Source organism: Scyliorhinus torazame, chromosome 3 (assembly GCF_047496885.1).
Source record: "Scyliorhinus torazame isolate Kashiwa2021f chromosome 3, sScyTor2.1, whole genome shotgun sequence".
Lineage (NCBI taxonomy): Eukaryota > Metazoa > Chordata > Chondrichthyes > Carcharhiniformes > Scyliorhinidae > Scyliorhinus > Scyliorhinus torazame.
The window spans coordinates 189,976,311-189,989,089 of NC_092709.1; the positions used below are offsets into that span (position 1 = coordinate 189,976,311).

The window sequence follows — 12,779 nt, forward strand, 5'->3', positions numbered from 1 at the left end:
CGCCTGAAGCACCAAGAACAACACTGCTATTTTAAGGGACTTTGCCATTTCTTTTGGCCTAGCTGAGGAAACCCCGCCAAGGCCGCACTTACCTACTTTCCTGCACTGACAAGCTGCAAGAAGAGTATTCGCGAATTGGGGCACCACCATCTTAGGGGATCCTCGAGCCCCCCCCCCCCCCTCCACCTCACCCCACCTCCTAAAGATAAGGCACACCCAGGCCCAACCCGTGGAACAGGAACCTGGCACCCGGGAACCTTGGCACTGCGAACCTGGCACCCTGGAGGTGCTCCTGGCAGCCTGGCAGTGCCAATGGCAATGCCCGGGTGACAACAGTGATTGCCAGGGTGCAACCCTGCCCAGAGCCTGACCATCTGGGGGTCTCTAATGGCCTGGGAGCCCCCCCCCGGTGCAATTATAGCTGGTCCACGTTTGCGTGGACCTGTGCTAAATGGTGCCCTGGCGAGGTCTCATAGGCAAGGCCATTAGGTCCCTGACCCCGGGGGAATACGGCGCAGGCGTATTTAAATGAGCCTAATGGCTCATTTAAATATGTTAACCTGGATCTCACCCAGCGAGGGCGAGATCCAGATCTCGTTACATCTTTTGTCGCAAATCTCGCAAGCTGCCTTCAAGTCACCAAGTCGGTCGCGGCGAGGCCATTAAATCGTGCCCAAGAAGGCCGGATTAGCCTTTACTACAATAGACAATGGCCCAATACCAGACGTCGCTATGTTCAGAAAGGAATAGGTCTCCTTGAAAATATTTCCTCTGAATCGGAGAATACTTAATTTCAGTGAATCTGTGCACTAGCAGACTGTTCATTTAGAATTCAAAGACACTTAACCCAATTTGGAACCTCATCATGTCCCACTATAATTGTTGGATTGCATGCTAATTACTAATCGCTAAAGACCATAGAATGGCAGAACAGTCTCAAGGGGCTGAATGGCCTCCTCCTGGTCCTGTGTTCCTATCACAAGTATCTGTTTACTTTGAAAGACTTACTCACAAATTCAACTTTTATTTTCTTGTAAACTATGAAGAAGATCACCATTGGAATGTAGAAACATCAACAGTACACATTGCCCTCTCAAACAGTGCGGCACTGGGCACCAAGAACACAGTTGATTCCAAAATTCTAACCATTGATGGAGCCTGCTTAAAACCCGAGAAAGAGGAGCCCAGTGAAAGAGCACAGGAACAGCTTAACCAAGAGGTAGGCATTGATTTAATCTTGCACACTGCTTTCAAAAGTTTCACTTCTTTCCTTGTATATTAAATTTACTGCGCCATTGCAATATATTATTGTAACCCAAAATTGCAGTATTCAAAGTTTTTCTCGAAACCTTGACATTAATATGACTTTGTAAACTAACTTTCAAACCATTATGGAGCGATTGCGGAGCTCTATCACCAGGCTGCAAGCTCACTGTTTGCTTTAATTGTTCTTTTCACTTCAGGAAGTGAACTTCAATAGGTTTCAGTTTTATCAGATACAGTTTAACATTTGCAATGTCGAGGTCACTTATTGTGTTTAACATAAAACAGGCATTAAAATCAGAGGCATTTCAACATGGTGAAACAGGAGATGTGTTTGTTTCCATTCAGAAGATAAGCAGAGTGGAGGAAGAGACTGTGGAGGAACAGACTGTGGAGGGAAGTCAGCCTGCGGATGCTATTAATCAGCCAGGTGAGAGAGCCAAAGCACAGAGAATATGCCTGTTGCATTGTGAGATGCAGTTAGCTTAAAAAAGTAGCACAGTAATGTTTCATGTCCAAAGCTGTGAACGTTGACTAAAAATAGTGTAATGAACAAGTACATAAGAAATTGTGTGGATGCACTGTTGCGTTATAAAGTAGTGCTTTGTTTTTCAAACTGTGCTTGCAAAACTTATATCTTCATCAATATGCCAAGGGCCATAAGACCCTAAGACATAGGAGGAGAATTAGGCCATTCGTCCCATCGAGTCTGCTCCACCATTTAATCATGGCTGATATTTTCTCATCACCGTTCTCCTGCTTTCTCCCCATAACCCCTGATCCCCTTATTAGTTGAGAACCTATCTATCTCTGTCTTAAAGACACACAGTGATTTGGCCGCCACAGCCTTCTGTGGCAAAGAGTTCCACAGATTCACCACCCACTGGCTGAAGAAATTCCTCCTCATCTCTATTTTTAAGGATCGGCCCTTTAGTCTGAGATGGTGTCTTCTGGTTCTAGTTTTTCCTACAAGTGGAAACATCCTCTCCACGTCCACTCTATCCAGGCCTTGCAGTATCCTGTAAGTTTCAATAAGATCCCCCCTCATCCTTTTAAACTCCAACGAGTACAGACCGAGATTCCTCAACCGTTCCACAAACGACAAGTTCTTCATTCCAGGGATCATTCTTGTGAACCTCCTCTGGAGCCTTTCCAGGGGGCAGCACGGTAGCACAAGTGGATAGCACTGTGGCTTCACAGCGCCAGGGTCCCAGGTTTGATTCCCCGCTGGGTCACTGTCTCTGCGGAGTCTGCACATTCTCCCCGTGTCTGCGTGGGTTTCCTCCGGGTGCTCCGGTTTCCTCCCACACTCCAAAGACGTGCAGGTTAGGTGGATTGGCCATGATAAATTGCCGTTAGTGACCAAAAAGGTTGGGGGGGGGGGGTTACTGGGTTATGGGGGTAGGGTGGAAGTGAGGGCTTAAGTGAGTTGGTGCAGACTCGATTGGCCGAAAGGCCTCCTTCTGTACTGTATGGTCTATGGCCGGGATTCTCCGACCCCCCACCGGGTCGGATAATCCCCAGGGGGGAGGCGCAAATCCTGCTGCAACGCCGGCTGCCGGGATTCCCGATTCTCCGGGCCCCGATGGGCCGAGCGGCCGTCCATTTTTGGCCAGTCCTGCCGGCGTGAATTACTCACCTCACGCACGGCGGGTGAGTGTGTGGTTTGGTCCTCGGGGGGGCGTGGGGGGATCTGACCCCGGGGGGTGCCTCCACGATGGCCTGGCCCGCGATCGGGGCCTACCGTGGGGGGACTTCTTTCTTCCGCGCCGGGCCCCTGTAGGACTCCGCCATATTGCCCGGGGGCCGACGCGGAGAAGAGAGCCCCTGCGCATGCGTGAAAATACGCCGGCCATTCCGCGCATGCGCGAACTCGCGGCAGCCCTTCGCCGCCGGCTGGAGCAGCGCCAACCCCTCCGCCATCCACCTAGCCCCCGAAAATGCGGAGAATTCTGCCAGAGTTGACGCCAGAGTGGTTGGCGCCGATTTTCCCACCGGCGTGGGGACTTAGTCCCCAGAAGGGAGAATCCCGCCCTATGTTCTATGTTCTAAGGCCAGCACATCCTTCCTTAGATTATGGGGCCCAAAACTGCTCACAATACTCCAAATGGGGTATGACCAGAGCCTTATACAACCTCAGGGGTGAAATTCTCCGGAAACGGCGCGATGTCCGCCGACTGGCGCCCAAAACAGCGCAAATCAGACGGGCATCGCGCCGCCCCAAAGGTGCGGAATGCTCCGCATCTTTGGGGGCCGAGCCCCAACCTTGAGGGGCTAGGTCGGCGCCAGCCGAATTTCCGCCCCGCCAGCTGGCGGAAAAGGCCTTTGGTGCCCCGCCAGCTGGCGCGGAAATGACATCTCCAGGCGGCGCATGCGCGGGAGCTTTAGCGGCCGCTGACGGCATTCCCGCGCATGCGCAGTGGAGGCAGTCTCTTCTGCCTCCGCCATGGTGGAGACCGTGGCGGAGGCGGAAGGGAAAGTGTGCCCCCCGACCCGGCGGGAGGTCAGAGAATCTCGCCCCAGAAGTGCATTCCTGGCCTTGTATTCTAGCCCTCTCGACATGAATGCTAACATTGCATTTGCCTTCTTAACTGCCGACTAAACATGCACATTAACCTTAAGAGAATCGTGAACAAGGACTCCCAAGTCCCTTTGTGCTTCTGATTTCCGAAGCATTTCCCCATTTAGAAAATAGTCTATGTCTAAATTCCTCCTTCCAAAGTGTATAACCTCAAACCTTTACAGAATTTTACAGCCCCTAGCCAATGCTGAGACAGGGGGAGTGTGAAATTGGATCTGAATTCCCTCCGAGATGCAGTCTGGTAGTGATTTTACATTGGGGCAGGCAGGGCCTTGGGCAGGAAGCCAGCCTTTGTCCCAATTAAGGTTCTTATACAGCCACTTAATGACCTTATCCTGCCCAGAGTCAATTTTTAGGCTGGCGGATGGATGACAGCTCAGGGGGTGAAATGCATAAATAAACATATCTTGATCTCAGGTGGAAAGGGCGCCCCCATCAGAAGTCCCATTCTGACTGGGGGTGGCCTCTCCTTAATGCCTGCTGACCTCTGAAGCTCCCTTCCCCCTAACCTATCCCCTGAGACCCCGATCGTCCCCCCCCCCCTCACATGTTCGCTACCCTCTCTGCCCTGGTACCCCTGTAACTTAACTGTCTCCCGGTTCCCGTGACCTAGTGCCTCTTCCAGCCCCTGCAGCGCGTGCCTGGAGGGACTGAAGAGCTGCCGGCCAATCAGTTTGCCCCGAGTGAGGGGCAGAATTCTCACCTTATGCCAATCAATGCTCGTTAGAATGTAATATGGCTGCTGGAATTGGCAGGGATGTGTTCAGACCATGGAGTAGAACATCTACTTGATAGCACTGATTGTTCCAGCACACTTTCCCCAATAACCCACACTAAAGCGCACACATTTAAGCACAAATTGTGCTCAGTGCAATACGCGCAGGTTTCAAAATTATCATGCGCGAAGCAGGCCCCACTCACTAAAATGACTGATCGTCTACCTCTACACCATTTTCCCCACTACCTCCATATCCAGTCTTAACTATTTTCAGATTTTTTGTTACGTTTGGAATTCTCTACCCCAGAGGGCAGTGGAAGCTCAAATGTTCTGCATGTTCAAGACAGAAATCAATAGATTTTTGGATGCTGATGGCATCAAGGGATATGGAGGTAGTGGGGAAAATGGTGTAGAGGTAGACGATCAGTCCTGATCTGTTTGAATGGCAGAGCAGGTTCAAAGGGCTGAAATGCCTAATCTTCCACCTAAGCGCCTAATAAATGGTGGATTGAAAGCGTGATTTAAAATGTTTAATTCGACCATTGCCACATAAAAAAATCTAGCAATATTTTTGAAGGCAGATTTTGATTTTTTTTAAAGTCATATTTTAAAACGCAGGCTCATGGTGGGTTTATGTGTGGCAATACGAAAGTTAGTTTGAGCAGAACCACAAAAAAATTAAACACTTCAAAATGTGCACAATTTTGGGCACAATTAATCCACCAATTGCGCACAAACCAGAAACACGACCCTAAAAACGTACCTGTAATCTGACAATTAAAGAAAAATCCTAACTTTGAGGAGGACAGATTGAAGTGACAGCTAGTTCGGAAAAATGAACCCCTGACGCGTGGTTGAGAATTCTATCAGTTACTGGACCTGTTCCTGCTGATACCTATCCTCTCACCTCTTTCTCAGTGCTTCACGCCCACCCTCCCCTCTACCATTGCGCACCTCTGACTTAGGAGCCACTGACAGGTCTTGGGTGGCTGTAGTATCGGCAGCAGCCACTGCCTCCCTGGTGCTGTTGTCATTTAATAAAGACGCTCACTTCTAATTTGCCTGCAGTTGTTGGCACATGGGACTTCTGCTCCATGGTTCTAGATCCTGGGAAAGGACCCCTGCTGTCCAAGTGGCTGAGAGACACTTAATTCAGCAGACCTTCCCTAACAGAGGCACTCACTTTCCAGCCAGTGGGCAAGATGCCTGTTGCCTCCATTCAATACTGCCCCTGCACCTCTTCATGTAAGCTCTAAAGATTTTTAGCAAAGAACGTTTCTGAGAAATGAGCAATTAGTTTGTGTCAGAATGTTGATTTCTGTATTTATTTCAACACTAGAGAGTTTAGAAGCAGACGCTGTGGAATTGTACAGAATCACTGACAGTAACTCCTGGATCATTTAACGATGGATGCACTCAGAAATTCTGAGGTGAAATGACTGCAAATGCTGTCAACTTTGACATCATTACAATCTCAAAATCCATGATTTGGTCTTTGGGGAAATAACTTCAATATTTTGCTCATTAATATTTTAACCATTTTTGTCTCATTGCTTCTTTTTAAGTTTGTGTGAACTTTCCTTTAAATTAATGGTGCAAACATTCAGTACTGTGAGAGAAGTATAGGATACAAGTCAAAACCAGGTAAGTATAATGATGATCTATCAATGGAACTCTTATTACATCTCGTTACTCCATAATTTCACAGTAATTACAGTCATCAGGCAACAACTGCTTCTGAAGAAAGAGTCTGGGAGTCGAATGGATCACCATTGAACCATCAGATAAAATAACTTGATACAAACAAGATTATGAGAATTGGTTTTGACGCCGAAATTGTGGCGGGCGCCGGGTTCACGCCAAATCGCAATTCTCCAGTGCCTCGACAGCAGCGTCACTGGGCTGGATCCTCCGATTCTGAGACTAAGTGCTGACACTGGCGTGTGAACGGTGGTATTTTACGACCGAAAAAATGGCGCAAAACGGCCATCGATCGTCCGTCTGGTGGGGGGCTAGCAGGCACGCAGTGTAGAGCCCCCGGCTCTAGCACGGATACGGCTAGAGAATTGCCGGGTCAGTGGCCACGGATGTGCCGGCGGCGGCCTACAGTGGCCGCGCCGTGCAACATGGCGCTGGCCGCGCTCGGACCTGGCATGCCAAATAATGACCCCATTTGGCCAGGCATGCCACCCCCCGGACCAACCCCACCAGTGCCCCCAGCCCCCGCCAAAGCCCCCCCTGCCCGTGGATCAGCTCCCACCGACTGCGGCGGCGCTGGACTTAGTCCACGCCGAGTTCCCGAAAATAAATACCGCATGCGACCGACGCCATCGGGAACTCGGCCCATCGGGGGGAGGGCCTCAGGTAACGTCCCAAAGCCGTTCATACAGCGTGCGGCGTACCACTGGAGTACGCCATTTTGGAGAGGGTGGGGCATCGCAAAACTGGCACCGCCTCCAATTTCGGCACCAACGTGGATTCTACGACCGATTGCCAAATATGATTTTGGCGTCGGAGACCAATGTGTCCCACTCCGCACGTACACTAAACGCCATTTGCATATCATTTGTGGGCCTGACCCGTTATTCCTCTCCGCGATTCTCTGCTTCCGCCGGGGGGGGAGTTCATGACCGTGAGCTTCACTTGTGCTTTCAAAAAAGCGTGAAACAGGCACCGTGGCTGCTAAGGGGGAGAGAGGGAGAATGGAAAGTGTCCAACATCGCTATAGTGTGCTGACAGTTGTGCCGCTGGCCAGGGGGGGGTTCTGCCAGGGATGGGAGGAGTAGCGGGGCGTGACCAGGAGGTGGGTTGTGGAGTTGGGGTTGGTGTGAACCTAGAGTCATGGGTCGTCTGGGTGTTCACCACAGGCCACCCCCCTAGGTGCCCTCAGGTCCCAGCTGACCCATCAATGGGGTGGGCGCACTGTAGCGCAACCATTGCCATCTTGTTGGCACGGCTGGTGTGTGTGGGGGGTGAAGTGTGTATATGCGGCTGTAGCTTGTCAGCTTCTGAGTGTCAATCAGACACCGTTTTTCTTTGGAATTGGTTGTGTTCCACATGGTGCCAGTGCTAGCCCCTCAGTGGTCACTGAATCAGTGTGGCATCAGTTTCCCTGTCGTAGAAGTCCACGAATCCTGTCCCGGCGTCAACACTTAGTCTCAGGTATGGAGAATCCCACTGTTAATCTCTGTAATCAGAGGACTGCTCCTTTTAAACTTCTCCCCAGAACTTGCCCCAAGTCCAGTCGGGGGATGGCTGCTAGAAAGAGAGCAACAAGATTTTCAGAGGGAGCCCTCACTAACCTCCTGGATGGTGTGGAGCAAAGGCGTGACATCCTCCACCCACATTCCCACTCACATCCATCAACCAAGGTCAGCACCCCCACCGGGAGGCAGTGGCTGCATCAGTGAGTGCCAGCTCGCTGCATAAGTGGTCAGGGCTACAGTGCCGGAAAATGAATGACCTTCTTCACGCAGCCAGGGTAAGTCTGCCTCCTGATGTCTCCCGCTGCACCCTACACACATCCTTCACACCTCCACGGTGATCTCGCAGGATTCACAACACTATTCATGGTGCCCTTCACCACCCCACCCCCAATCTCCCTGTTCCCACTGAGCCTCACTCCCTCCCCTATCACACAATAGTCTCTTCATCGCTGTGGCCATCACAACTCCACCCGAATGAAGTCCTTGGACCCTTGAGAGTCTCAGCAGACCATGTGACTCCTCCAAGGGTGAGGAGTGAGGTCAGTTGACTGCATTCTATGGACTTGCATACTAACCTCATGGGAGAACAAGAAACTGCCACCCATCATCTCCTTAACCTGATGACCGATGAGCGACTTCAGCATAACGCTTTGCTCTGGGGCCACATCTGTGTCACCTCTCTGTTATGGAGACATGAGCCTTGGAGTTCAATGGTTGGGGGTTAGGTTTCCAAAGGGGCGCTAATCAGTGACACAATCATGCATTGCAAAGCTGACTAAATTGGCACACATCACTCATCAAGGAAGAGTCAGAGAGCTAATTAGGCAACAGGCTTTGCCTTGTGGCAGGCAAGACACACCGGATACATGTGAAGACTCCAATTTGCAGATAGGTTCATCCTTAGAGGGCACCCTCATTCCCCCAGCTCACTTAAGCTGTGGATTAAGCAAACCTTCCAAACTGAACAGTCAGCCACCCATACCCTAATCCCTGACAGCCTGTCCTCCATCACCAATGGCCTTGAACTTCCAGACATCTCATTCCCTCTAGCTTCAAAGTGCAGCCTAAGTGTGGGGATTCATTCTGACTGCACCCATCCTACCCCTTGTGTGAGAGCCTTCGGCCTTCATGAAGCTGGAAACCACCCCTTGTCAGAATCTCCTACTCTGCCCATGTAGCCTGGCATCTCACGGGACCCCACCCAGAGACCTCATTGTCACCCCCATTGCTGACCCTATGGATTCACCTGCTGCGACCCAGTTTCCAGCTGCTACTTTGGAAGGGCAATCCCTCAGCAGTGATATCGCCACAAGCCCAAACAATAAGGACACAGGAAGCACTGTCTGCAAACCAGCTGCCAGACTCCTTTAAACTAGGAGACTCACAGACATAAAGGGCTGGTAAGGCCTGTGACCAACTGCCCCCCCTTCCCCCCACTTCCGAGATGCCGAGTCTGGATCCCCCCACACCCTGCTCTGAGTTGCATTTGTCTGGGTCCCCCGCGTCCTCTCCGGCTCCCCCTCTGCAATTGGCACTCTGAAGGATGATGGTGACCAGCTCTCACTTCCGATATCACCTTCAAAGATGGGGTCGCTAGGTTCTCGTTTTTATACAGCTGTTGTAAATCACCCTGGCATGTCAACATGCTGACATCCAATTTTATATTCAGTGAGGGGGGTCTCCTGGCAGGAGGGCTCGCTAATAGGATGCTCATGTATTTAAGTGAGCTTCCTGGCCTTCCGGGGTGGGATTCTCGTTATGCCACCTGCAAGCGTCCTGGAAAATTGGAATACTGATCTTGCTGGTGAGAATTGCGTTTCACAATTCTTGCCGTATTTTACACCCACGTCACCATTCTCATTGATGGCCAACACAGGCTAAATTTGTCCCCTTATGTCTTCTTTCTCATTATTAAAAACCTGAAGATATTTCCTCAATAAAGAGGTTTCAAATGCTTGCAGTTTCAGCTACTGATATTTAAAGGGTCTGGATGATTGATCTCATTTTATTCATCTGTAATAAAAGGGTTATTTTTCCGGAAAGTTATCAATGACTTTTTAAACACATTTTCTTACTCATCCTGCGGTCACTGTAGGGTTCATTGGTTCTATATGGTTTACAGTGGGTGAATGGACACGTAAATGTCAGAGCTGAGCCTGAGGGGCCATAGGGGATTGTACATTGGCATGGAGACTATAGAGGCCGGCGGAAAGAATGAAGTGGCATGGATTGAGCATGGGGAGTGAGTGGGGATGAAGAGCTGTGAGGAGGAAGGGCTCAAGTGCCTTTTAAACAACTCGCCTCTGCACCAGACAGCCCCTCTAGCTGCCTCTGAACTTTTTCTCAGGTCAGCTAAACCTGACTGCAGCCTGCATCCGCCCCCCAGGTGGGCAGGAATTTTCCCGACTCCCACTATCCACCTTGAGGAGGAAAATCCAGCCTATTATCGACCAGACAGTGAAGAAGAAAATGGCTGAAAATATTCTATGATGGATATATTCAGTCATTTGTATCCAAAAAGCTCAGCAGCACAGCATGAACAATGGAGGGGTGTAGGTGTTGTGGGGGTGAGGGAGTTGCTCCCATGTCTTTTGCATTATCACTTCATGGCACTGGATGCAGCATGCTAAGACAATAGAGGTAATCAAAGGAAGATAAATCTGTGTAATCTAAGAAATAATTTCTGACTCAGAAGATTTAGAAACTGTGGAACTCAATAACTTGCAAATTGCTTGTCGTACACTTTTGAGGTAATCTGTTGAACACCCAAACATCTTAACTAGATTGTAATCATAACGTCACAACAAAACGAAGGGTGATTCATTTAACCAGAATTACCCTACAGTCCTCCCATTGCCACATCAAATTGTTTTTTTCAATGATCTATGTGTTTTACTTTCACTGGTCTATACGGAAGTTAATTCCAACTGTTAATAACTCTTTGCATGAAGCAGCTCGCCCTGATAGCAGTCCTACATTAGTTTGAACTATTGTCTTTGTTTCTCTATGATCAGCAGTGGACCCACCAGCTAAGGGAGATTCTTGCAAGATAGCTACACAGTATGATCACAAATTTATCTGTCTCACGCTTTATTGTTTTGGCCGTACAATTCACTATTGTGTTAGGAAAGAGTTAATGTTCCATGGTACTTAAGTTGGAATTGAAGTTTTAATTGTTTAATAGATTGCACTTATTGTTTAATAGACCACTTCAAATATAAAGAGGATACACGTGGTACTGTGGTGTTGTTGGAGATTGCTGAACACAATAAACTTGGAGTCAAAGAAGTCAAAATCTGCTTTCTAGTTCTCAGTATAGACTTATCATCAGAGTTTAACATATTGACTTTGTCTGCTGCTGCACTATATTGATTGGAAATGTTCAGCACCAGACTTATAATAATATTAATCTTTATTATTGTCACAAGTTGGCTTACATTAACACTGCAATGAAGTTACTGTGAAAATCCCCTATTACCTATATCCCCTATATCCCAAGAATTCTTTGAACTTCATCTTTTACTATTTCAATATAATATTCAATATTTTTCCTTCCTATGTACAGTATTTACTTACGTCAAATTTCATCTCCAGTTATTCTGTCCCCTTATATATTTGTCTAATTAATTCTGCCATTTCTGAGCTGTATTATTCAAATTCTATTTTGTATCATCTCCAAATGTGACAAGTTTGTATTGAACTTCTGAATCCAAAACATTGATGTGCCTGAAACAGTGGTGATCCCGACACTGAGCTCCGGGGTGACTGAACTCAGTATCCCCCAATCAATATACTCCTCAAATGAGTATCTACAGTTTTCTACCCCTACAGACAATTTATTTATCCATATTGAACCAACCCAACTTTGAGTTTAAATAGTCACTTTTCACATGGAATTTATCTAGCAGTTTGCAAGTTTAAGTGCAGATTTCATTTGATTCCCAAAGTCTACGTCCCCAAAAATAAAATCAAGGAGGTTGGTCAGTGAAGTGTTGGGTGCTCTGAGATACAGACGAACCAACACGGTTGCAATTGGTACAACTCAGTTTTATTCCTTTAAACTATTTATATAACAAACTTGGTACTCAGCACGTGGTGACTGTGAGTGTCTGGCTTTGAGGTCCTTGCCCTGTGCCGTCTCCTGATGGACTGCCCAGGAAGTGTCGTGTTTCTTGTTTTGTACTGTGTATGCTCTTGTCTGCGATTGGCTGTCGTGTTATGTGTGCTAATTGGTCCGTTGGTCTGTCTGTCATTATGTATGTGTGTATGTGCTGTGATGTTCACTTGAATATCATGACAGTCAGGTGGGCTGTTGAAAAGGGATCAGCTACACTGGACTTCCAAGATACAAACATTTGAGGAAGAGAATTCCAAAGACTCATGATCCTCTGAGAGAAAATATTTCTCTTCACCTCTGTCTTAAATGGATGTACCCTTATTTTTAAATGGTAACACCTAGTTCTAGATTGCCCCACTAGAGGAAATATCCTTTCCACATCCACCCTGGCAAGACCCCTCAGAATCTTATATGTTTTGATTAAGTTGCCCCTTACTCTTCTAAACTCTGGAAGATACAAGCCTAACATATCCAACCTTTCCTCATAAGACAACCCTCCCAACAGCTGCCATCTCTTTAACTCATTTACAAATTGACCATTATTAGAACCATAAAAGAGATTCAGTGATCTTACAATTCTATTCAAAATGGAACAAACTGAAAATAATGATGTAATTAAAAATGTTACTGTCACAAAAATGGCATGATTTTAATGTATACTATCCCAGCAGTGTTGAAGGCTGCTTACTCTTTTAATCCATTGTAGTACATTTCATATATTACGATTGGTCAGCTTGCTGTAACAAAGCACACTTGCAGCATATACTGGATAACTGTATACTTCCTCAGTTAGTGACCTCCTGCGTTTCAGTCACACTAAAGTAAACAGCTCACATAGTAAAAGCCTATTCTTCCTATATGTTATTTGAATTAAAATAAAATTTGTGATGTAGT

The 12,779-nt window shown here is 47.8% G+C and overlaps 1 protein-coding gene across 11 annotated transcripts in view; it reads left to right on the top strand.

Annotated features, from left to right (window-relative positions):
• The window catches only part of LOC140408856 (LIM and calponin homology domains-containing protein 1-like), a 566,047-nt gene that overhangs the window by 444,612 nt on the left and 108,656 nt on the right, over positions 1-12,779 (top strand). For 7 of the 11 annotated variants that reach the window (XM_072496648.1, XM_072496651.1, XM_072496649.1 and 4 more), the window contains exons 20-21: positions 1,047-1,219; positions 1,552-1,693. In XM_072496648.1, coding sequence (XP_072352749.1) covers positions 1,047-1,219; positions 1,552-1,693 — 315 coding nt within the window. The remainder of the gene's footprint in view (positions 1-1,046; positions 1,220-1,551; positions 1,694-12,779) is intronic. The other 4 variants (XM_072496654.1, XM_072496655.1, XM_072496658.1 and 1 more) reach the window with 1 other exon arrangement.